This window comes from Scyliorhinus torazame, chromosome 3 (assembly GCF_047496885.1).
Source record: "Scyliorhinus torazame isolate Kashiwa2021f chromosome 3, sScyTor2.1, whole genome shotgun sequence".
NCBI lineage: Eukaryota > Metazoa > Chordata > Chondrichthyes > Carcharhiniformes > Scyliorhinidae > Scyliorhinus > Scyliorhinus torazame.
Window position 1 is genome coordinate 217,223,124 of NC_092709.1, and position 23,661 is coordinate 217,246,784.

The window sequence follows — 23,661 nt, forward strand, 5'->3', positions numbered from 1 at the left end:
AATGGATTTGATTGGGCACTTTAATGGGGACGATTGGAGGGGTTGGCTTGAGGTGTTCTGTAGGTTGCACCTGGTGTATGTTTGGGATTGAGGGGACGGAAATAGTGGTTAGGATAACTGTGTAGTGATCTCTATATATCAATATACATGATCAATATATGCAACGCTAGTACAGGCAATTAAACACTAGATGTCTCACTGTCAGGACCTATATAAATAACTTTCCCGCTCTTTCTGAGAGAGTTTATCAGGAGTGCAGAGAGACCAGATGTAGGAAAGTTAGAGAGAAGTTATTAGTTATCAAAGTATTGTATAGTTTAATTATCCCTACAATCTTCTTTGTTTTACTAGTCAAGTATTAAGTAAAAAGAACTCAATATTAATTTATATTACTCAATAAATAAGTTTATCTTTACAAGAAGACTACTACTCATTTCAACAACTCGGCTGTTTCAAAAGAGTAATTTATATATATTACGCAAAGTAATATAACAAACAATATGGGGAATATATGGCCCCCGGGGGAGTTTAATTATTGTTAGGGTGTTGGGCTTCAGTTACCGTAGCTGGACCGGGCTGAGTGCTGTTATTTTTTTTCTTTGTTGTTTGAGCATATACCTTTGGTCGGGGATTACCTTTGTTATCTCTAAAGCTTCTGCTCGTGAACTAGGGTGGGAGTGGGGGTGGGCTGCGGTTTGTTGGACCTTGGGTTCTAGATTCCCCCACAAGAGAAACCATCCTTTTCCACATCCACCCGATCAAGTCCTCACTGAATTTTGCATGTTTCAAACAAGTCACTTCTTAACTTTACTGAACTCCAGCAGATACAAGCCTCGCCCGACTAACCTTTCCTCATAAGACAATCCGACCAATCCAGGTAGGTGGCACAGTGGTTAGCATTGCTGCCTCACAGCACCAGGGACCTGGGTTCAATTCCAACCTCGGGTCACTGTCTGTGTGGAGTTTGTTCTTTCTCCCTGCGTCTGCTTGGGTTTCCTCAGAGTTCTCCAGTTTCCTCCCACAGTTCAAAGATGGGCAGGATAGGTGGATTGGCCAAGTTAAATTACCCCATTTGTGCCTAAAAGTTTGTTGGGGTTGCGAGGATAGGGTGTGCTTTCAGAGGGTCGGTGCACTGTTAGGATTCTATGATTCTCTGATGATTAAGCCAGAAAATATTCTCGAAACTGCATCCAATGCATTGACAGCTTTCCTTCAGCAAGGAGACCAGTACTGTACATTGGTAGGACCACATCTGAAGTAAAATGTCCAGTAAACCGGTCCACATTTTTATTCAATTTTCTTGCAATAAACAATAACATTCCATTAGCTTTGCTAATTGCCTGCTGCACTTGCATATCAACCTTTTGCAATTCATGCACTATTACACCCAATCCCTCAGCATCTCAAGGAGCTCTGTAGCTTCTCACCATTTAGATCAGCTTTTTTTATTCTTCCTGCCAAACTGAAGAACTCACATTATACACCATCTGCCAGATCTTTGTCAACTCACAACAGCACGGTAGCATAGTGATTAGCACAATTGCTTCACAGCTCCAGAGTCCCAGGTTCGATTCCCGGCTTGGGTCACTGCCTGCGCGGAGTCTGCACGTTCTCCCAGTGTCTGCGTGGGTTTCCTCCGGGTGCTCCGGTTTCCTCCCACAGTCCAAAGATGTGCAGGTAAGGTGGATTGGCCATGGTAAATTGCCCTTAGTGTCCAAAATTGCCCTTAGTGTTGGGCGGGGTTACTGGGTAATGGGGATAGGGTGGAGGTGTGTGGTTTGGTAGGGTGCTCTTTCCAAGAGCCGGTGCAGACTCGATGGGCCGAATGGCCTCCTTCTGCACTGTAAATTCTATGAAAACAACCTATTTCCTTTTGTAGCCTCATGTCCTCTTCACAATTTAATTTCCTACATGGTGTAATAAACAAATTTAGCAACCATATTATTGGTCCCTGAAGAGATAGATTTAGCTAGAAAAAGGGATATTTAAGTATAAACCTATATACTAGGTTTAAACTAAACCTTTTTAAAAATAAATTTAATGTACCCAATTCATTATTTTTTCCAATTAAGGGGCAATTTAGCGTGTTCAATCCACCTACCTTGCACATCTTTGGGTTGTGGGAGTAAAACCTACGCAAACACGGGGAGAATGTGCAAACTCCACACGGACAGAGACCCAGAGCCGGGATCAAACCTGGGACCTTGGCGCCATGAGGCAACAGGGCTAACCCACTGCGTCACCGTGCTGCCCGTTTAAACTAAAACCTAAGGGTTCACAGAAGTTCCTGCTTGCGGAGACATAGCAATGACCCGAGGTTATCAATCTCCAGAACCTTCTATGGCAACAGATACAACTCCCAAGGACTTGTAACTGAGGCAAGAATGTCTGCACACAAAGTTGATTGATGCCAGGCAGCTACCGCTCATATGATCATCAGAAAGCACAGGACAGTGGAAGGCAGTTCAGGGGAGCGAGAGCTCAGTAATCGACGAACTGTCCGAGACCTTGAAGACAAGAGGCACCTATGCGCCTGGCACATTATATTATTGCATACGTGCCTTGGTTATGATTGGCAACTGTCCTCATGTATAATGCATTATGTAATCCGAATTCTTAATTGTGAACGGACATAGATATTTTTGAACAAACGTATTCTTTTGATTGGTGTATGTTAATTACTTCAGAGAACAGGGAGAAGTAGAATTGACCTGCATTTTCTGTGCTCGGGGAACTAGCAAGTCATCTGGTGGTAGCCAAATTCCCTGGCTATAGCTTGGAACTTCAACTCCCAAGTGTCATCTGGTTAGTTGGAGAATGAAGTATGCTGGAGTTGAATAACTACTGGTGAAACTCCCACAACAGCCCCTTCATCCAAATCATTTCTATAAATCATGAAGACACGAGACCTTGCCTTCCTTTTTTATATCTTCTATAGCGAAAACCACAAAATACTTGTTCAACTTGTCCACCATTTCCTGGGTTCCCACAATTCCCCATCTAGCCCTCAAGGGATAAAGACTCTCAGTTACTCTGTTCCTTTGTAAATACTTGTAGAAATTCTTGCTATCTCTGATATTTCTAGCTAGCTATCTTTCATACAAAAGTCATTCCTTGATGGGTTCCAAAATCTGTCCAAGATCAATCTTGGCAGCATTGTACATGTGCTCAGTATTATCCACAACTGCTTTAGCCACAGATGGCACAGCCTTCTCAGTCTGTCAATGAAACGTATCTTTGCAGAGTTCTGAAATATATTAAATGTGTGCCACTACTTTTCTAATGCCTGTACTTGTCTAATGCCCGATCTATTTACCCATTTCCTCCCAGTTAGTTTGAGCCAATTCTGTCCTCAAACTTAAAAGGCAACTCCAAGGACAAGTCAAGTCTTAAAATTTCGCTTTCAGGTTCCGGTTGCGGCGATGACCAGCTAAGCCGTACGTTTCGGCACCTCCCGTTTCAACGGACTTTTGGGCTCTTATCGGGAGCCCCAACGGAAATTTTTTGTGGCGAAACCCAGTGTGAGGTGACAAAGGAAGGAGCCCCCCCGGGTGTGGATGGAAAGGAGCGACAGTAGTGGCCAGATTGCGGAGGATCCTTTGGAGCAGCGGCAGAGAAGAGAAGGGAGAAGCAAGATGGCGGCCGAGGGAGCCCAGATGGTATGGGGCCCGGAACAGCAGGAGTTCCTCCGACGATGTGTAGAGGAGCTCAAGAAAGAGGTGCTGGCGCCGATGTTACTGGCAATCGAGGGACTAAAGGAAACACAAAAGTTCCAGTCGATGGAGCTCTGTGGAGTGAAGGCAAAGGCAGCCGAGAGCAAAGACGAGATACAGGGCCTGGTGGTAAAAACGGAGATGCACGAGGCACTACACAAGAGGTGCATAGAAAGGCTGGAAGCCCTGGAGAACAGCTCGAGGAGGAAGAATCTAAGGATTTTAAGTCTCCCCGAAGGGGCAGAGGGAGCTGATGCTGGGGCGTATGTGAGTACGATGCTCCATACTCTAATGGGAGCCGAGGCCCCAACGGGCCCCCTGGAAGTGGAGGGAGCATACCGGGTCCTCGTGAGAAGACCAAAGGCAGGGGAAACACCACGAGCAAAAGTGGTGAAGTTCCATCGCTACAGGGCCAGGGAGATGGTCCTGAGCTGGGCTACGAAGACACGGAGTAGCAAGTGGGAGAACACGGTGATACGCGTGTATCAAGACTGGAGTATGGAGGTGGCGAGAAGGAGGGCGAGTTTCAACCGGGCCAAGGCGGTGCTCCATAGGAAGAAAGTCAAATTTGGGATGCTGCAGCCGGCGAGCTTGTGGGTCACACATCAGGGCAAACACCACTACTTCGAGACGGCGGAGGAGGCATGGACATTCATTCAGGAAGAGAAATTGGACTAAACTTGAGAAATTGATGCCCGGAGAGGGGTAGCGAGGTGGTGGCATAGAAATGTAAAGTGGGGAGAGGGAGGGCTAATGTATAATAATGTTGGACGGGGAATCTTTCTCCCCCCGATGTGGGGGACATGAAGAAATGTGGGCGCCGGTGGAAAAGGGGACAGGGAAGGGGAATGAGGGAACTGCGCCATTAGGGGTGGGGCCGAGAGGAAGGCGCGGGTATTTTCCCGCGCTATGGAAACTATGGCGGGAAAAAGGGCGCAGGAAGGAAGGGAAACTCACACGCAGGGAGGTCAAAGGATGAACGGGGGAAGCAGAGGTCAGCCAGAGTTAGCTGACTTCCGGAAGCAATATGGGGGGAGTAATCAAGCTAGAGGGGGATCTAGGGGGGGGATTAACTGGGTTGCTGCTGCTGAGAGTAAGGGGGAGCTGATACGAGACGACGTGGTCGGGACGGGAGGGCGCCGTCTGGGGGACAGACGGGTGCGTGGGACCTGGGTGAGGAGATGGTTTAAAAAAGGGGCTGGCTAGTCGACGAGGGGGGGGTAAATGGCCCCCCAACCCGGCTGATCACGTGGAATGTGAGGTTTAAATGGGCCGATTAAGAGGGCAAGGGTGTTTGCGCACTTAAAGAGACTGAAGGCGGACGTAGTTGTGCTCCAGGAGACGCACCTGAAGTTGGCGGATCAGGTTAGACTAAGGAAAGGATGGGTGGGACAGGTATTCCACTCGGGGTTGGACGCGAAAAACAGAGGGGTGGCAATACTGGTGGGGAAAAGTGTATTGTCCGAGGCTAAGACCACAGTGGTGGATAGTGGGGGCAGGTATGTGATGGTGAGTGGCAGATTGCAGGGTGAGGCGGTTGTGCTGGTGAACGTACATGCCCCGAACTGGGATGACGCGGGATTCATGAAGCGAATGCTGGGACGTATCCCAGACCTGGAGGTGGGAAACTTGTTAAAGGGGAGGGGGACTTTAACACAGTGCTTGACCCAGGACTGGACCGGTCCAGATCCAGGACCGGGAGAAGGCCGGCAGCGGCCAAGGTGCTTAAGGGATTCATGGAGCAAATGGGGGGAGTAGATCCGTGGAGATTCGCCAGACCGATGGGTAAAGAGTTTTCCTTTTTCTCCCACGTCCACAAGGTATATTCCCGGATAGACTTTTTTGTTTTGGGAAGGGCACTGATCCCGAAAGTGGCAGGAACGGAGTACTCGGCCATAGCCGTTTCAGATCACGCCCCGCATTGTGTCGAGCTGGAACTAGAAGAGGAAAGGGACCAGCGCCCACTCTGGCGATTGGACATGGGACTACTGGCGGATGAGGGGGTATGCGGAAGGGTGAGGGGATGGATCTAAAGATACCCGGAGGTCAATGACGATGGGGAGGTCCAGGTGGGAGTAGTATGGGAAGCGCTGAAGGCGGTGGTTAGAGGAGAGCTGATTTCCATCAGGGCCCACAAGTTGAAACAAGAGGGTAAAGAAAGAGAGAGATTAGTAGGGGAAATTTTGAGGGTGGATAGGAAGTATGCGGAGGCCCCAGATGAAGGGGTATACAGGGAAAGACAAAGACTACAGACGGAGTTTGACCTGCTGACCACGGGAAAGGCAGAGACCCAGTGGAGGAAGGCACAGGGGATACAATATGAATATGGGGAAAAGGCGAGCCGGCTGCTGGCCCAACAACTTCGGAAGAGGGGGGCGGCGAGAGAGATTGGAGGAGTTAGGGACGAAACGGGAAAGATGGAGCAGAGAGCAGGGAAAGTGAACGAGGTGTTCAAGACATTTTATGAGAGGCTGTATAAGTCCCAACCCCCGGAGGGGAAAGAGGGAATGATACACTTTTTGGACCAGCTAGAGTTCCCGAGGGTGGAGGAGCTGGAGGTGGCAGGTTTTGGGGCGCAGATTGAGGTGGAGGAGGTGATCAAAGGAATTGGGAACATGCAAGCAGGGAAGGCCCCGGGACCGGATGGGTTCCCAGTGGAATTTTATAGGAAGTATATGGACCTGTTGGCCCCGCTTTTGGCGAGAACCTTTAATGAGGCTAAGGAAAGGGGGACATTACCCCCGACAATGTCGGAGGCGACGATATCGTTAATTCTGAAACGAGATAAAGACCCGCTGCAGTGCGGGTCATACAGGCCCATCTCCCTCCTAAACGTAGACGCCAAACTGCTGGCCAAAGTGAAGGCGACAAGGATAGAGGATTGTGTCCCAGGGGTGGTACATGACGACCAGACAGGGTTTGTTAAGGGGAGACAATTGAATGCCAATGTACGAAGGTTGCTGGGTATGATGATGGTGCCCCCACCGGAGGGGGAGGCAGAGATAGTGGTGGCGATGGATGCGGAGAAGGCATTCGATAGGGTGGAGTGGGACTATTTGTGGGAGGTGAAGAGATTTGGGTTCGGGGAGGGGTTCATTAGATGGGTTAGACTCTTGTACGCGGCCCTGGTGGCAAGCGTCGTTACAAACAGGCAAAGATCGGGATACTTTCGATTACATAGGGGTACAAGACAAGACAAGGGTGCCCCCTCTCCCCGTTACTGTTCGCGTTGGCAACTGAACCATTGGCCATCGCGCTGAGCGACTCTAAGAAGTGGAGGGGGGTGCTTAGAGGGGGAGAGGAACATAGAGTCTCACTATATGCAGACGATTTGCTGCTATATGTGGCGGACCCGGTAGAGGGGATGCCAGAGGTAATGCAGATACTCAGGGAGTTTGGAGAGTTCTCGGGATACAAATTAAATATGGGAAAGAACGAACTTTTTGCGATGCACCCCGAGGAACAGGGCAGGGGGATAGATGCTCTGCCGCTGAGGAGAGTAGCAAGGAATGTTCGATACCTGGGGATACAGGTGGCCAGGAACTGGGGAACCCTACATAAACTTAACCTGACGCGATTGGTAGAGCAGACGGAGGAGGACTTTAAGAGGTGGGATATGGTGCCCCTGTCATTGGCGGGCAGAGTACAGGCGGTTAAAATGGTGGTCCTCCCGAGGTTTCTTTTCGTGTTTCAGTGCCTCCCCATCCTGATTACAAAGGCCTTCTTCAAAGAAATATACAGGAGCATTATGAGTTTTGTGTGGGCGGGAAAGACCCCGAGGGTAAAGAGGGGGTTCCTGCAGCGCAGTAGGGACAGAGGGGGATTGGCACTGCCGAGTCTGAGTGACTACTATTGGGCCGCCAATGTGTCGATGGTCTGTAAGTGGATGAGGGAAGAAGAAGGTGCGGCGTGGAAAAGGTTGGCGATGGCGTCCTGTAAGGGAACGAGCCTAAAAGCGCTGGCGACGGCGCCGCTACCATTCTCCCCGAAAAGGTACACCACAAACCCAGTGGTGGTGGCGACCTTGAAGATCTGGGGCAGTGGTGACGACAGCCTCGGTGTGGTCCCCGATAAGGAATAACCACAGGTTCATCCTGGGGAGGACAGATGGGGGATTTCAATGTTGGCAGCGAGCAGGAATTAGGAAGCTGAAGGACCTGTTTGTGGACGGGACGTTTGCGAGCTTGGGAGCATTGGAAGAAAAATATAAGTTGCCACCAGGGAATGCTTTCCGATACATGCAAGTGAGGGCATTTACGAGGCAACAGGCGAGGGAATTTCTGCGGCTCCCGACACAAGGGGTCCAGGATAGAGTGATTTCGGGGGCATGGGTTGGAGAAGGTAAAGTGTCCGAAATATACAGGGAGATGAGAGACGAGGGGGAGGCGATGGTAGAGGAGCTGAAGGGAAAATGGGAAGAGGAGCTGGGGAAAGAGATTGAGGAGGGGCTGTGGGCAGATGCCCCAAGTAGGGTAAATTCCTCGTCCTCGTGTGCCAGGGTTAGCCTGATTCAATTTAAGGTTCTACACAGAGCGCATATGACGGGAGCAAGACTGAGCAGGTTTTTTGGGGTGGAGGACAGGTGTGGGAGGTGCTCGGGAAGCTCGGCGAACCACACTCACATGTTCTGGTCGTGTCCGGCACTGCATGAGTTCTGGGAGGGTGTGGCAAGAGTGATCTCAAAGGTGGTGGGGGTCCGGGTCAAACCAAGCTGGGGGTTGGCTATATTTGGGGTTGCAGAAGAACCGGGAGTGCAGGAGGCGAGAGAGGCCGATGTCTTGGCCTTTGCGTCCCTAGTAGCCCGGCGAAGGATTCTACTTATGTGGAAAGAAGCTAAGCCCCCGGGTGTGGAGGCCTGGATCAATGACATGGCAGGGTTCATAAAATTGGAGCGGATAAAGTACGCACTAAGAGGTTCGGCTCAAGGATTCACCAGGCGGTGGCAACCGTTCCTCGACTATCTCGCAGAGTGATAAGGAAAAATAGGAAAGGTGGCAGCAGCAACCCAGGGGGGAGGGGGGGGGGGGGGGAAAAGAGGGCTCATTTGGGTCCTCAGGGGTTTTGTGTGTGTGTTTATATATTAGTTATTTATATTAGGTGTTACGAAGTTACTATTTTAGTTACTATTTCTGTTGTTTCTTATTTTGTTGTTGGCAGTTGCCGTTAGTTAGCATATTATTTATTTTTTTTAAACGATCAATGTATATATTATTACAAAGTTGTAAAATGGGAAAATTTTGTTTGATCGAAAAACTTTAATAAAATATATATATATTTTTTTAAATGCATACACACATTTCCGAATTGTGAATCATTAACCAGAACCGCTTGAACACTAGTGGTTTTTTCGTTTTTGTTTCCGATTGGACTTCTAATTCAAATTGTTGGGGTTCTCCCGGAGTGGTTTTCCACTTCTATGTCGGGTCCCGGCGGAGTCGCCAATTATGTTGCCCTTTTTAGCCTTAGTTTATTAGCTCTGATTACGTCACCTTTGCTCACGAGTCGCCAGGTATCTTTCTGATACCGCCACGTGGTTCAAGCTCAAGTTATGATTAATAAGTCAGCACACCGCTTAGTAAGATTGAAATCAACGGTCATTTATTATATACAACAAGTAATGTTTACACAATAATCCTACTATCTATATAGAAACCTATCACTCCTGGCCAATACTTAACTTTAGGAAGAGCCCACCAGATCAGGGAAACGAATGGCTTATCCAATCGGATCTGGCCCACGGGATTCAATAAGGCTGATACAGGTCGATGGCTAGGAGTCTTTATCGGATAGCGATCGCTGGATTCAAACTTACAGTTGCCGGTTGCTGTTCTTGCGAAGGTCTCGAGCAGGCGAAGGAGGGAGAGAGAGCGATCTGAACTTGGCCCCTTACTTTATAGGGCGCAGGGGCTTCCCGTCTCCCGGGGCGGCCCTTGACCCGGAGTCCCAAGTGATTGGACTTGTTCCCAATCACTGGGTTCGATACGTCCAATTGTGAGGAGATTCCCCGATCGGGGGGTGGTCTTTCACCTGCCTTTGTTTCGGCCACTGCAGGCGCCGACAGGTCTGGCCCGGTATTCAATTGCTAATATGTTGCAATTGTTCCCGGGGATAGCCGATTAAACTGCAGATGTCTGGGTGGATGGGCTGTTAATAGCCCTGAGTATCGATCTGGGCCAACTTCCCCAGAGCCGAATATGATATTCTGCCTGCAGCGGTCCGTTTGTGTCTTGTTACCTGCTTTTCCCAGCAGCCTTTCCGGTTAGCCATTTTAAATTGGGTTTTGGGCAAATTAATCGGGAAGCAGCCATTTTACGTGGCTAGACCTTATATCCAGGCCTGGAGGACTGGATAAACGACATGGCAGGGTTCATAAGACTGGAACGAATAAAATATGCGTTAAGAGGATCGTCTCAGGGGTTCACCAGGCGGTGGCAACCGTTCCTTGACTATCTCGCGGAACGATAATGGAAAAACAGAAAAGACAGCAGCAGCAACCCAGGGGGGAGGGGGGAGGATTATTCCGTGTTCTTGTTTTTTCTTAGTTAGTTGTTGATATTTGCTTTTTGTTTATTTCTTTTTCCATCTGTTGTTAGTTTAATATTATTTAAATAACGTTTAATGTATATTCCTTTATTAAGTTGTAAAAACAGAAAATCTGTTTGAAAACTTCAATAAAATACATTAAAAAAAAAAAATTTGCTTTCAGTTTGCAGAGAATTGTGGGTCTATTGTGTTTACGATTGTGGTAATACCAGGTATTGCGGTAACTAAGAGGTGGATGACCATTGGTTAGACCCGAAGCTGCTGGGTAACAGTTCTAGCAGATTAAAGCCTTCAGTTATGAATCACTTCGTCTTGAGTGTAATTGATTGCGCATCAATTTAATCTGCTACAACTTCAGTTGAAAGGATGGATCTCCGTGTCAAACCGGAGTGCCTTCAGCTCAGCCCCCACGCGGACAACTCTGCTGCTATCTTCAAACATTGGCTGACCTGCTTTAAGGGCTACCTCGACACGGCCGCCGGCACCCCCACGGAAGGACAAAAGATGCACCTTCTCACGCGTCAGCCCTGGGATCTACCCTCTTATCAAGGAGGCGGAGAATTATGCTGCCGCGATAGAGCTGCTAGAAGGACATTATACCCGCCCTGTGAACCAGGTCTACGCTCGTCACCTGCTGGCGACTAGGAGGCAACGACCCAAGGAAACGTTGGAAGACTTCTACCGGGCGCTGCTGGTGCTGGGCCGAAACTGTGGCTGCCTGCCAGTTTCGGGGAACGAGCACACGGAACTGTTGATCAGGGATGCTTTCGTGGCAGGTATGACCTCCCCCGATATCCGCCGAAGGCTCCGAGAAATGGACACTCTGGGACTTACTAAGGCACGGGCCCTGGCAGGGTCCATGGACGTTGCCTATAAAAACAACCCCTTTATCTCCACCACGTGTGACCTGGAGGCCAGGGAGATCCTTTGATTTACGGGATGGGTGACAAGAGAGCAGCGCCTTACCGTGTCAGGGTGAACAAAGCTTTCCGTGCTCCCAGAGTCTTATCAGGCACGACGGCGCGTGGTCCTTGATGTCCGTTGCTCCCGAACGCGCGGCGGCCCCCTGGGCTGTGTGGCACCCCGTAGCGGCAGCCCCTCAGACTTTTCCCCTGGCCCCGCAAGCCTGCGCGGCGTGACGGCCCGCTAGCGCCGCCGCACAACGCTGTTTCTTCTGCGGGCAGGCGAATCATCCCCGCCCGCGCTGCCCGGCCCGCACCGCCACCTGCAAAGGGTGCGGCAAGAAGGGCCACTATGTGGGGGTCTGCCAGGCCCGCGCCGTGGCCGCGGTCTCCAGCGACTATCGGCAACCCCCCTTTCAGGCCCCGACTGCCCGGCGCTCACCGCCACCCCCTATCCTCAGGCCACGTGCGACCCACGGGCGCGGCCATTTTGCCCCCTCGGACACCACGCCTGACAGCTGGGCACCACCATTTTGCCCCTCGCCGCCGCCATCTTCTTCATCCCCGGACTCCATGTGCGACCCATGGGTGACGCCATCTTGGATGGGGCCCCAGGCCCCCAGCACAGCCGACTACATGCTGCTCAACCAGAACTCTCCATTACTGCAACTGGCCTCGGTGACACTGGACCAGAGTCGGCTCCGGACGCTTGCAAAAGCTACAACGACGATCTCCATCAAGGACCACGCGCCGTCGTGCCTGATAAGACTCTGGGAGCACGGAAAGCTTTGTTCACCCTGACACGGTAAGGCGCTGCTCTCTTGTCACCCATCCCGTAAATCAAAGGATCTCCCTGGCCTCCAGGTCACACGTGGTGGAGATAAAGGGGTTCTGCCTAGCGAACCTCACTGTCCAAGGCAGGGAATTCCACAATTTCCGCCTGTACGTCCTGCTGCACCTCTGCGCAGCCACCCTCCTTGGGCTGGATTTCCAGTGCCATCTGCAAAGCCTGACCTTTAAATTCAGCGGCCCTATACCCCCCCCCCCCTTATTGACTGCGGCCTTGCGACCCTCAAGGTCGACCTGCCTTCCCTGTTTGCGAACCTCACCCCGGATTGCAAACCCGTCGCCACCGGGAGCAGATGGTACAGTGCCCAGGTCCAGACCTTCATCAGGTCAGAGGTCCAAAGGCTGCTGAGGGAAGGGGTCATCAAAGCGAGCAACAGTCCCTGGAGAGCTCAAGTAGTGGTGGTAAAGACCGGGGAGAAACATAGGATGGTCATTGGCTACAGCCAGACCATCAACAGGTTTACGCAACTGGATGCGTACCCTCGCCCCCGTATAGCCGACCTGGTAAACAGGATTGCGCAATACAAGGTCTTCTCCACTGTGGATCTCAAGTCTCTCTACCACCAGCTACCCCTCCGTACTGGTGACCGCCAGTGCACTACCTTTGAAGCAGACTGGCGGCTCTATCACTTTTTAAGGGTTCCCTTCGGTGTCACGAACAGGGTCTCCGTCTACCAACGAGAGATGGACCGAATGGTGGACCGGTACGGCTTACACGCAACGTTCCAGTATCTGGATAACGTCACCATCTGCGGCCATGACCAGCAGGACCACGACACCAACCTCCGCAAATTTCTCCAGACCGCAAAAATCCTTAATCAGACATACAATAAGGATAAATGAGTGTTTAGCACTGACCGTCTAGCCATTCTCGGCTACGTAGTGCGAAGTGGAGTCATAGGCCCCGACCCTGAGCGCATGCGCCCCCTCATGGAGTTCCCCCTCACTCACTGCCCCAAGGCCCTGAAGCGCTGCCTCGGGTTCTTCAGCTATTACACAGTGGGTCCCCAATTACGCCGACAAGGCTCGACCCCTGATCCAGTCCACGACCTTCCCCCTGTCGACAGAGGCCCGCCAGACCTTCAGCCACATCAAAGCAGACATTGCAAAAGCCACGATGCGCGCCATCGACGAGTCCCTCCCCTTCCAGATCGAGAGCGATGTGTCCGACGTAGCTCTGGCGGCCACCCTCAATCAGGCGGGCAGGCCCGTGTCTTTCTTCTCCCGTACTCTCCATGACTCCGAAATTCGCCACTCCTTGGTCGAAAAGGAGGCCCAGGCCATAGTATAAGCTGTGCGACACTGGAGGCATTATCTGACCGGCAGGAGATTCACTCTCCTCACGGACCAACGGTCGGTTGCCTTCATGTTTGATAATGCACAGCGGGGCAAGATTAAGAACGACAAGATCCTGCAGTGGAGGATAGAACTCTCCACCTACAATTATGAGATCTTGTACCGTCCTGGGAAGCTGAACGAGCCTCCTGATGCCCTGCCCCGCGGCACTTGTGCCACCGCACAAGTGGACCGCCTCCGATGCCTCCACGAGGACCTCTGCAACCCGGGGGGTCACTCGTTTCTTTCATTTTATCAAGACCCGCAACCTGCCCTACTCCATCGAGGTCAGGACCGTCACCAGGGACTGCCAAATCTGCGCGGAGTGCAAACCACACTTCTACGTCCAGAGAGGGCGCACCTGATAAAGGCTTCCCGTCCCTTTGAACGCCTCAGCATGGATTGCAAAGGCCCCCTCCCCTCCACCGACCGCAACACTTATTTCCTGAACATGATTGACGAGTACTCCCGGTTCCCATTCGCCATCCCCTGCCCAGACATGACCACAACCACATCAAGGCCCTCCAGGGTATCTTTTTTTTTTTTAAAACACTGTTCGGTTTCCCCGCATACATTCACAGTGATAGGGGGTCCTCCTTTATGAGTGACGAACTGCGTCAATTCCTGCTCAGCAAAGGCATCGCCTCGAGCAGGACGACAAGTTACAACCCCCGGGGAAACGGGCAGGTAGAGAGAGAGAGCGGAACAGTCTGGAAGACCGTCCTGCTGGCCCTACGGTCCAGGAATCTCCCAGTCTCCCGCTGGCAGGAAGTCCTCCCGATGGCCTTCCACTCCATCCGGTCACTGCTCTGCACTACCACAAATCAGACACCGCATGAACATCTCCTTGTTTTCCCCAGGAGGTCCTCCTCCGGGACCTCGCTCCCAACCTGGCTAGCGACACCCGGACCCATCCTGCTTCGGAAACATGTGAGGGCGCACAAGTCGGACCAGTTGGTCGAGAGGGTCCACCTGCTGCACGCCAACCCCCAGTACGCCTACGTAGCGTTCCCTGACGGCCGCCAAGACACTGTCTCCCTTCGGGACCTGGCGCCCGCCGGAGCCCCACGCGCACCCGCACCATTGCCCCCACCCTCCCCACAGCACCTAACTGGAGAGTCAGTACTCCCGCCGCCCTGCCTAGGCCCGAACAAACACAGGCGCTTTTCCCCCTTGCCCACTTTTCGCCCCAACAGCGCCGCCTAGGGGTGACAAAGCTGCCTGGGAGGAGGACACCATGTTCCCGGAGTCGCAACCGCCGGGACCCCCATCAGAAGCACCGCCGAAGCCCAGACGCTCCAGAAAGACGACCAGGCCACCTGATCGACTGATTGCTGCACGATGAACACTTTGTTATTACTCTCGACATCACGGCACCTCCATACCTGGTCATACCATGCGAAAGGCAACCATTAACGCTGGCCATCACCCCGCCGGGCTCTTTTTTAACAGGGGGTGAATGTGGTAATACCAGGTATTGCGGTACCTGAGAGGTGGATGACCATTGGTTAGACCCAGGAGTCTACCATTGGCTCATGTACATATACTCTGCCTCTCAGGGTGGAGCTAAGAACCAATGTCGTCCCAGCAGCCTTCACTTTCTGTATCGAAGCTGCTGGGGAACAGTTTTAGCAGATTAAAGCCTATTAGTTATGCCTCACCTTGTCTCGAGAGTAATTGATTGCTCCTGGAGGCTCCTGATGAGGTCGCTAAAGAATAGCTATCAGTGCACATGTCCAGATCTAGAATAGTCTGTTCTCCAAACAGCAAACATACCTCATTAACTTCCAGGCTACCCCGGATTCGTCCAAAATGTAGATTGGAATCACCAATGATTATTGCAGCATCTTTTTTTTTTTTTAAACAAGTCCATTATTTCGTCCTGTGCACTCGAGTGCTGCTATTCTTGTTGTTTTTTTTTTTAAAACTCATAACTAAATACCAGGTGCATGAAACTACTGCTCATGCGGTTTTCAGTCAGAATCTTTTTAAAATTACTTATCCGAGTATATCTAATAGTGTGTGGCAATTGTGGTTCAATGAATAGCATTTCACCATAGAATGATAAAGTTCAAGGAATACTCAGGAGACTTGATAAACGCCAACAGCCCCAGTGTAGGGCTGAAGGAATGCTGTACTTGAAGGTACTGTCTTTCAGATGAAACATTGCACTGAGGTTTTGTCTGCCCTCAGGTGGACATAAAAATTCTGTGACAATGTCAATCAAGAGTTCGAACGGGTGTCCCGGACATATTTATCTCACCCAACTTGGTTTTTAAAAAAGTGATCTGCTTATCACATGGTCTGTTTATGGAGCTTGCTGTGTGCAAATAGTTAATATACGTTTTACATAATTACTCCTCAGAGTGATTAATGAGTTGCATTGCTTTGGAGATCCCAAGGTAAAAAGGCGTTATGCAAATAAAAGTTATTCTTTTTTTACTGAACCAAATTTTTTTAGGATTAATTTGATAGCTCTATTAGAAGAGCTAGCACAGGTACAATGCGCTGAATGGCCTATGAAAATTATATTACAAACAACTTCATTATCTGCAAGGATATAAAACTTACTTTGGTGATTAATTCCCTCCAGCAGCATTCAAACCTAATTATTTTCATTGAAAGGTATAAACTGGATAGTTAATGGTTCCAATAACTCCCAAACACACTCCCACTTTAATGGGCATCACTAACTTAACATCTTATTGCTTTCCAATGCAAATAACTGTCTCACACACTGCCTTCACCCCTTAAGGATGTGCTTATTAGCCAGATTGGGCTGATTATCAGGACTCTGGATTTTGACCATTTTCCCCAAGCAACACATTTTCAACAATTAGGACAGATGAAAAGATAACTAATATCTCCAGTAAAAGTTGGTACTCCATCTCAAAGACTAAACTCGACTATAGACTAATTTATCTTGTAATTCAGAAAGACACTTGAGAATTGTATTACAAAATCTTCATTATTTGTCAGGAGAGTCGGTAGTGATCAGACTTTTTAGTACCCAATTCATTTTTTCCAATTCAGGGACAAATTTAGCATGGCCAATCCACCGATCCTGCACATTTTTGGGTTGTGGGGGCGAAACCCACGCAAACACAGGGAGAATGTGCAAACTCCACACGGACAGTGACGCAGAATCGAACCTGGGGCCTCGGCGCCGCGAGACAGCAGGGCTAACCCACTGCGTCACCGTGTTGCCCTGTGGTCAGACGTTTTGACAATGGAAGGTTTTAAACGAAAAGAACAAAAATCTGCTGCAAGATGGAACAAGACGAGCACAAGTAGAGGTCGCTCGAATCTGGATTAAGCCAAGATGAATTGCACTGGACTTTGTTGAAAAATAGTGTTAATGATGACGGCACGGTAGCACAGTGGTTAGCACTGTTGCTTCACAACACCAGGGTCCCGGGTTCGATTCCTGCTTGTGTCACTGTCTGTGCGGAGTCTGCACATTAACCCATGTGTGTGGGTTTCCCCCAGGTGTTCCAGTTTCCTCCCACATGTCCTGAAAGATTGTGTCCTGCTTGTTAGGTGAATTGGACATTCTGAATTCTCGTGTACCCAAACAGGCGCCAGAGTGCAGCGACTAGGGGAGTTTCACAGTAACATCAGTGCAGAGTTAATGTAAGCCTACTTGTGACAATAATAAAGATTTTATGCACAAATAGACCAGCAGACTCAAGAGATTAAAAGATGCTATGCATTGAGAATCTGCCAAACTTGTTCACTTCTCTACTGCTTGCTTTGCACAATGTCATGAGTGTCTCTTTAAGAAATGTTTTTGCCTGATCACATGGCTTTAGTGATGTCAGTTAGTGGGTGGAGCTGGGCTGTGGCTCCTTTATTTTCGTTTTTGAGTTTGGACTGGTTTGAACTGCACAGGTTGAAAGAAGTGTCTCTCTATCTTCATTTTAAAAGCTGTTTCCAGACTGCTTGATAACTTAATAGAGATAATTGCTTTCTGGAAGGAATTCAAACCTGCTGTTTAAAAAGGGGAACAGAATATCAATAACCAGTCTAATGCCAGTAAGAATGCAGTGTGCTTGCCACACCTTTGATAAGGGGTTTCTGGTTTCACTTGGATTTTGTGATTGAATTGGAACAGTTTTTTTTTTTAAATTTAGAGTACCCAATTCATTTTTTCCAATTAAGGAACAATTTAGCGTGGCCAATCCACCTAGCTTACACATCTTTTGGGTTGTGGGGGCAAAACGCATGCAAACACGGGGTGAATGTGCAAACTCCACACGGACAGTGACCCAAGGACAGGATCGAAGTTGGGACCTCGGCGCCGTGAGGCCGCAGTGCTAACCCAATGCGCCACCGTGCTGCCCTAGAATTGGAACAGTTAAAGATGAATTCATTAAGGGTTATACATAGATTACTGTAGCTGGGGGAGGGGGGGGGGTCTTTATGTTTGTAGTTGATAAAAATTCTTACTTTGTGTGTTTATACAAATGTTAACCAAATATGTAGAATAAAGCTGGGTTTTTTTGATTAAAAGTACCTAATAACGCTGTTGAGTAACACTTGAAAGGCAGGCTCTTGTGCTCATCCTAGTCACATTCAATAAAGTTGTAGGTCAGGTGAACTCCATAATATACTTTGGAGTTTTCTAAACCCTGTCCCAAGCACAATAGTGCATGGAGGATCATGCGTATCTCCCCCCATCAGAGAGACAAATGATTATACAGCTTGTAGGACACCACTACAAATCAAGCATGGGCAAGAAAAGGCAGGCCTTCATGAGATACAGCTGAAGCCATGCTATTGGCATCCTTCGGCATCATACTAGCCATTTTGCCAACTGAGGTAATCAGTTATTTAAGCACGTGCCTTATTAGCATATTAATTGCCCATTAAAATTGCAAAGCGAATTCCGATAATTGAGAATAGTTGCCTTCAAGGTAACTGCTATTGCAATACCAATTAACCTCCCTTCAAGTGTTCAATTTAATTTCAACATGCAGTTAATTGTTTGAAAATATGAGCAGAAATCTCTTTTCGCTATCAATTCAATTTCATCTTTCTGAACCAAGATTTCTTGGGTCACCATCCTTCAGAAATGATTCCTGCATTTCGTTCTCAATCCTTGTTGCTCAAGGACATACAGCATCAGCCTCACCATTACAAAAGTCCCAGATGGTCTATTGCCCTTGCCATGCCTCTCCTCCATGTAACTCTCCCTGAAAAGTAGTGAAGGTGGATAGATTCTTGGTAAGCAAGGAGGAGTTACGCTATCAGGGGTAGACGTGATGCAGATGAGGTTACAATGGCAAGGGTCTGCATCCCTACTTCTTGGTTGTATGCCTCTATCAGCTCATACCTCCAGCAAGTTTAGCACAAACAGCTGAAGAATTCAGAAATCAAGTCCGAGATGCCCTGCTCCAGTGAAATCCGGACAAAAACATATGGAAACATGTAATTATCAGACTGAGGAAATCTGAACATTGTTGCGGTTCTCATTCACCTTGCTGCAGAATAAAGCAGCTTAGCATTTCAAAACAAACTGCACTTCAATACATGTTGTGTGCTCAGAGCTCCAACTTGTTATCACCTCTCTTTGGCTCCTCCACTATTACTAAATTATTAGATTGCTTGTCTGACAGAAGTGAACAGAAATATCAGGAAGACTGAAGCCAGTTTACAGTCTGTTCCACAAACTCATACAGATTCCAGCTTGGTCCTAACAACTGTGTTATGTTTGACCCCCAAATAAGCTTGCCACGCCATCACTATTTCAATCTTCACAACATTTGACCTCATCCATGTGTCAGCTCGACTGCTGCCGAAGCCCACATCTATGGCTTTGGTCCTTGCCCAGATCATTGCACTCAAACTCACCCCCTTCTTTGCCTCTTTGTAAAATGGAGGTCATCCAAATTCTTGCTGCTCACTTACTTACTTGCATCAAAACCCATCCATTCATCATCCCTTGTGCTCAGTGGCCTACATTGACTCATAGTTAAAGAAGTTTAAAGTTCTTGTCCTGGTTTTCAAGTCTCTCCAAGGCATTTGCCTCTTCCCATTTCCCCTCATCTCCATCAGCCGACAACCTTCTCATCAACACTTCTCTGAACCACCATTAAAATTGCCTCCATTAACCTCTCCACTCCTTTAGGACATTTCAACACTCAATTCTTACCAGGTTCCAATACCCTCATGACTTAGTGTCAAAGTTTACATTACATCTGCAAGCTGTCCAAGATGCCTCAAGGCATTATGATACAGCTGTTATGCAAATACAGGTTGCTGTCATTAATCCCGACCCGCAACCCTGGACTACACTTCTGCCACATATTCTCCCACTACCATCTGTGATGAACAGTTACTGCCTTATCATCATGTAAGGTGATGTCCCCTTTAAGACCGGGCTTGGAACCCTGGGGACTCCGTCACTGGCTCCGCCCATCTGGGAGCCATGCATAAAGGCTGCCTCATGGTCTGTAACAGTCAGCTCTCGTCTCTAGCTGTAGTATAGTTATTAGTCTAAATAAGCCTTCTTTACAGTTTAATCTCCAAGTGTCATTATTGAGGGTACCTCACCATCCCAGGCTTGAATGCTTCTTGAAAACATCAGCAGTTACCCTCTCAGCCGCTCTTGGAACACACCATTGTCTCCTTATAATCAGCAAATCCAGCAGCACAATCTTCTTGTGCCTTCCATGCCACTTAGCATGCCCTTGAAAGCTAATCTTCCCAACAGACAAATTTCAAAGTCTATAGTCCCATTCATTTGGTTCAATATTGCACCTCTGACCATCCACTCACCGCATCTATCCACAAAAACATGGCCCTTGCCGTCCATGAGAGTTATAATGATGCTTGCATGACATAATTGCTTTAACTGAAATCTGGTTCAATAGTGTCAACATCTTGCCCTTCACAGAAGTTTTGCAACACTTTCCATCTTACAATTGTTAAAGTGCTGCGGTGGTAGTAGTAGGCCTTTGTCTATTCACATTGGGTTCTTCCTGCACTGCTCCTCTGTGTCAGAGGAGTCTTAATGCGTGTTCGCGTGTCTCTCCTTGAAAATTGTTTTTCTTTAAAATCTCATGCCAAATTTGTCATCTGGATATCCTCATTCGCCCCCCCCCCCCTCTCCTTCTCTCCAATCACCCCCCCCCCGCCTCAACCTCAAACCCCTACACAACTTGACAAAATTTCACCCCTTTTGTCCTAATATCTTCATGACTCAGTACCCATTTACCCACTTTTAAGCGATTTGTATCTTTTGTTACAAAAAAGGTACAAAAATGCCAGTTGTTACTGTTGGAACTTGAAAAACACAAGGGTTTCGTAGCAGGCAGAGATTGAGGTCAGCTGAGCAGCTGGAGTAATGAGAAAAATGTGCACATGGATATTCAGATTTCACAAATGACTGCTTCAAATAGATGTTTCAATCCAGATTGGAGTGTCCTGGATTATATAGCATACAATAAAGTGTTAACAGTTCAGTATGTGCAAATTGTATAATTATTATATCAAATGCAATCAAGTATTTAATTTCAAACAAAATTGGCAATCAATTAAAGCCTATACTCCAACTCAGTTATTGCAGTCTATTTTTTATTTTTACACAAAGAAATTTGAAACAAAAAACGATACCTGCAGCCCAAATCACTTGAACAAAGCATGAAGCAAAATCTTAAAGACCTTCCGACAGTTGTCAATATAAAACTAAATCCAATATCCTAATGTTTAAAGTTATGCAGCATCAACTAAAACTTCATTTCAATGGCAGTTACTGAAAAAAATCTTAATCATGAAAACACTAATTTCAGAAGACTGCAAACGGAGGGGTTGCTGCAAATATTTTCGACTTTTCTTCGAAGTTTATACTCCACCGAAGATGCAATGAAAAAGGATGCCCTTTACATTGATGCACCTTTGACATACATGTTGTACTCATAGTACAGATGTAGAGAGATGCAGAAGATATCTACCACTTGGTTTATTTGAATATAACTAGAGTAAATGTACATTTTTCTCTTCATTTTCCACCACCTGCTTTCAACCTGGATACATGACTAAAAAATATTTTTACTAAGGATACCATCTCATTCGGCCATTATTCAACTACATGTCCCAGATTCAATTTCAAACCTAATGTGTCACCACCTACTGTCCCTACAAGATTATAACTAGGCACAATTTAGTCGAAAGATAACACAAGCATGACGAAATTCCAAAGTCTGCACTTAACAGAAATTCCAACTAAACATAACAGACCCAGGATTATGTTGCATTTCAAAGCAGTTGCAAAAAGAAATAAACCACTTACAATACAAATACTTTAAAGCCACCTCATTTTCTAAACCCGGACTCCACTTCCAAGAGATTTTCATTTTGAGAAACTATGTTTGATTTACTTTTTAACCTTCAGGAGTGGAAATTAGTTCCAAATGTTATAAAATGCCAGTAATCAATTATTTATGCACACAAAGTGAATATCACACCACAAAAGGTGTGACATTTTACCATGAAATCCTCTACCACCCACCTCCATTCTTATGTAGGATGTGTCAAAAATTAAGACAATTCTGACAAAGTTTGATGACAATCCTTTGAACCACAATTTTCATGAACTTTGCAGAAATCACAAGTTATTCAATTTTATATGAATTTATCAGGTTGCCCCGACTGTAGAAAAAGAAAACTCAGTCAACCACTAAGTAAATAAATTAATTCTCACCTGGGCTTGGAGATATTGAAGTACTATTGCAACAGCTTCGAATCTTTGGTTACTTGTTTTTAATAGTTCTTTCAACAACGCAATCCATTCAACCTGCTTCTCACATTTAGCTTTGAAGTGAGGTAACCCAGGGGATTTCTTCACAACTGGGAGCAGATCTGATGGTGTCCGAGTTGCTGCACGAGTGGTTCGAGAACTTGGCTTCTGTGTGGATGAGCATGACTTCACCCATGTTCTGTCAGCTATGAAACAGAAAATTAATTCAGACAGATTAATGGTACATTTTGCAAAGGTGTTGCATATTTATCATTCAGCCTTGCTGACTGGTCTTCTGGCTGATGACAGTGCAAACTACCAAAGGTTTACCAAACTTAGATATCACGGTTAAATTCAACATTACCTTTTGGAAAGGAAATTTGCCATCCCCAACTGCATTGGGGGCAGATCAATAGTTTGCCTTAGTGGCCAATCATGCCACTTATTTGAATCACAGGTACAAAGAATAATCACCAGACAAACAGCAGTGGTTGAAAGTTAGCCCACCAACACTTAAAGACAACTAGGTGTGGGCAATTCATGTCGACCATGCAACTGACCTATAAATTCAGAGCTCAATTAAATATTTAATGTATCCTTAAGTATCCAGGCAGCAGAATCCTATTCCACTTCATAAGGAAGATTTACAGGTTTAAGTTAAAAGAAGAATATTTACTACGGCAGCATGTTGTTAATTTAAAATGGTAAAAAAATGCATCATGAGCAAGGATCATGGAATCGCTACAGGGCAGGAGGTCATTCGGCCCATCGAGTCTGCACCAACTCTCCGAAAGAGCACCGTATATAGGCGCACTTACAGCAACCCAACCTAATCTTTTTGGATACCAAGAGGCAATTTTTTAGCATAGCCAATCCACCTGACCTGCACATCTTTGGAATGTGGGAGGAAACTGGAGCAGTCGGAGGAAATCCAGGAGGAGAATCTGCAAACTCTACAAGATAGTCACCAAAGGCCGGAATCGAACCCAGGTCCCTGGCACTGTGACGCAGCAATGCTAACCACCATGGCACTTTATCATCCATGATAACGTTTTCTTTAAATAGGCAGTCGCTTCTTCTGAATCTGATGTATTATTACTGGGCAGCGAATGTGGAGAAGTTGCGGCACTGGCTCAGAGGTCTGGATTCCCAGTGGGTCAGAATGGAGAAGAGTTTGTGTAGGGGGTTGGGATTGAAGGTGCTAGCAACTCACGATGGCCCCGGGGAAATACTCGGAGTCCGGTAGTAATAGCACCGTTGAGAATTTGGAGGTAGTTTCGCCTGCACTTCAGGTTGGGGGCAGGTCAAGGGAAATGCCAATTCGGGGGAATCAGATTTGAGCCAGGGAAGTGGGATGGGAGGAGGAGGGAGTTAGGGCACTAAAGGATTTGTTTCTAAAGGGTTGGTTTGCAGGATTGAAGGAGCTGGGAGCGAAGTATGGGCTGGAGCAAGCAAAATGTTTAGAGACATGCAGGTTCGAGACTTTGCCAAGAAGAAGATACAGAGCGTCCCAGTGGATCCGGCCTCCAGATTGCTGGAGGAGGTGCTGACGACAGGGGGACTAGAGAAGGAGGTGCTG

At 47.8% G+C, this 23,661-nt stretch overlaps 1 protein-coding gene across 6 annotated transcripts in view; it reads right to left on the bottom strand.

Annotated features, from left to right (window-relative positions):
* The window catches only part of mtus1b (microtubule associated tumor suppressor 1b), a 255,322-nt gene that overhangs the window by 60,003 nt on the left and 171,658 nt on the right, over positions 1-23,661 (bottom strand). For all 6 annotated transcript variants that reach the window (XM_072496874.1, XM_072496872.1, XM_072496873.1 and 3 more), the window contains one exon: positions 22,047-22,288. In XM_072496874.1, the coding sequence (XP_072352975.1) occupies positions 22,047-22,288 (242 nt within the window). The remainder of the gene's footprint in view (positions 1-22,046; positions 22,289-23,661) is intronic.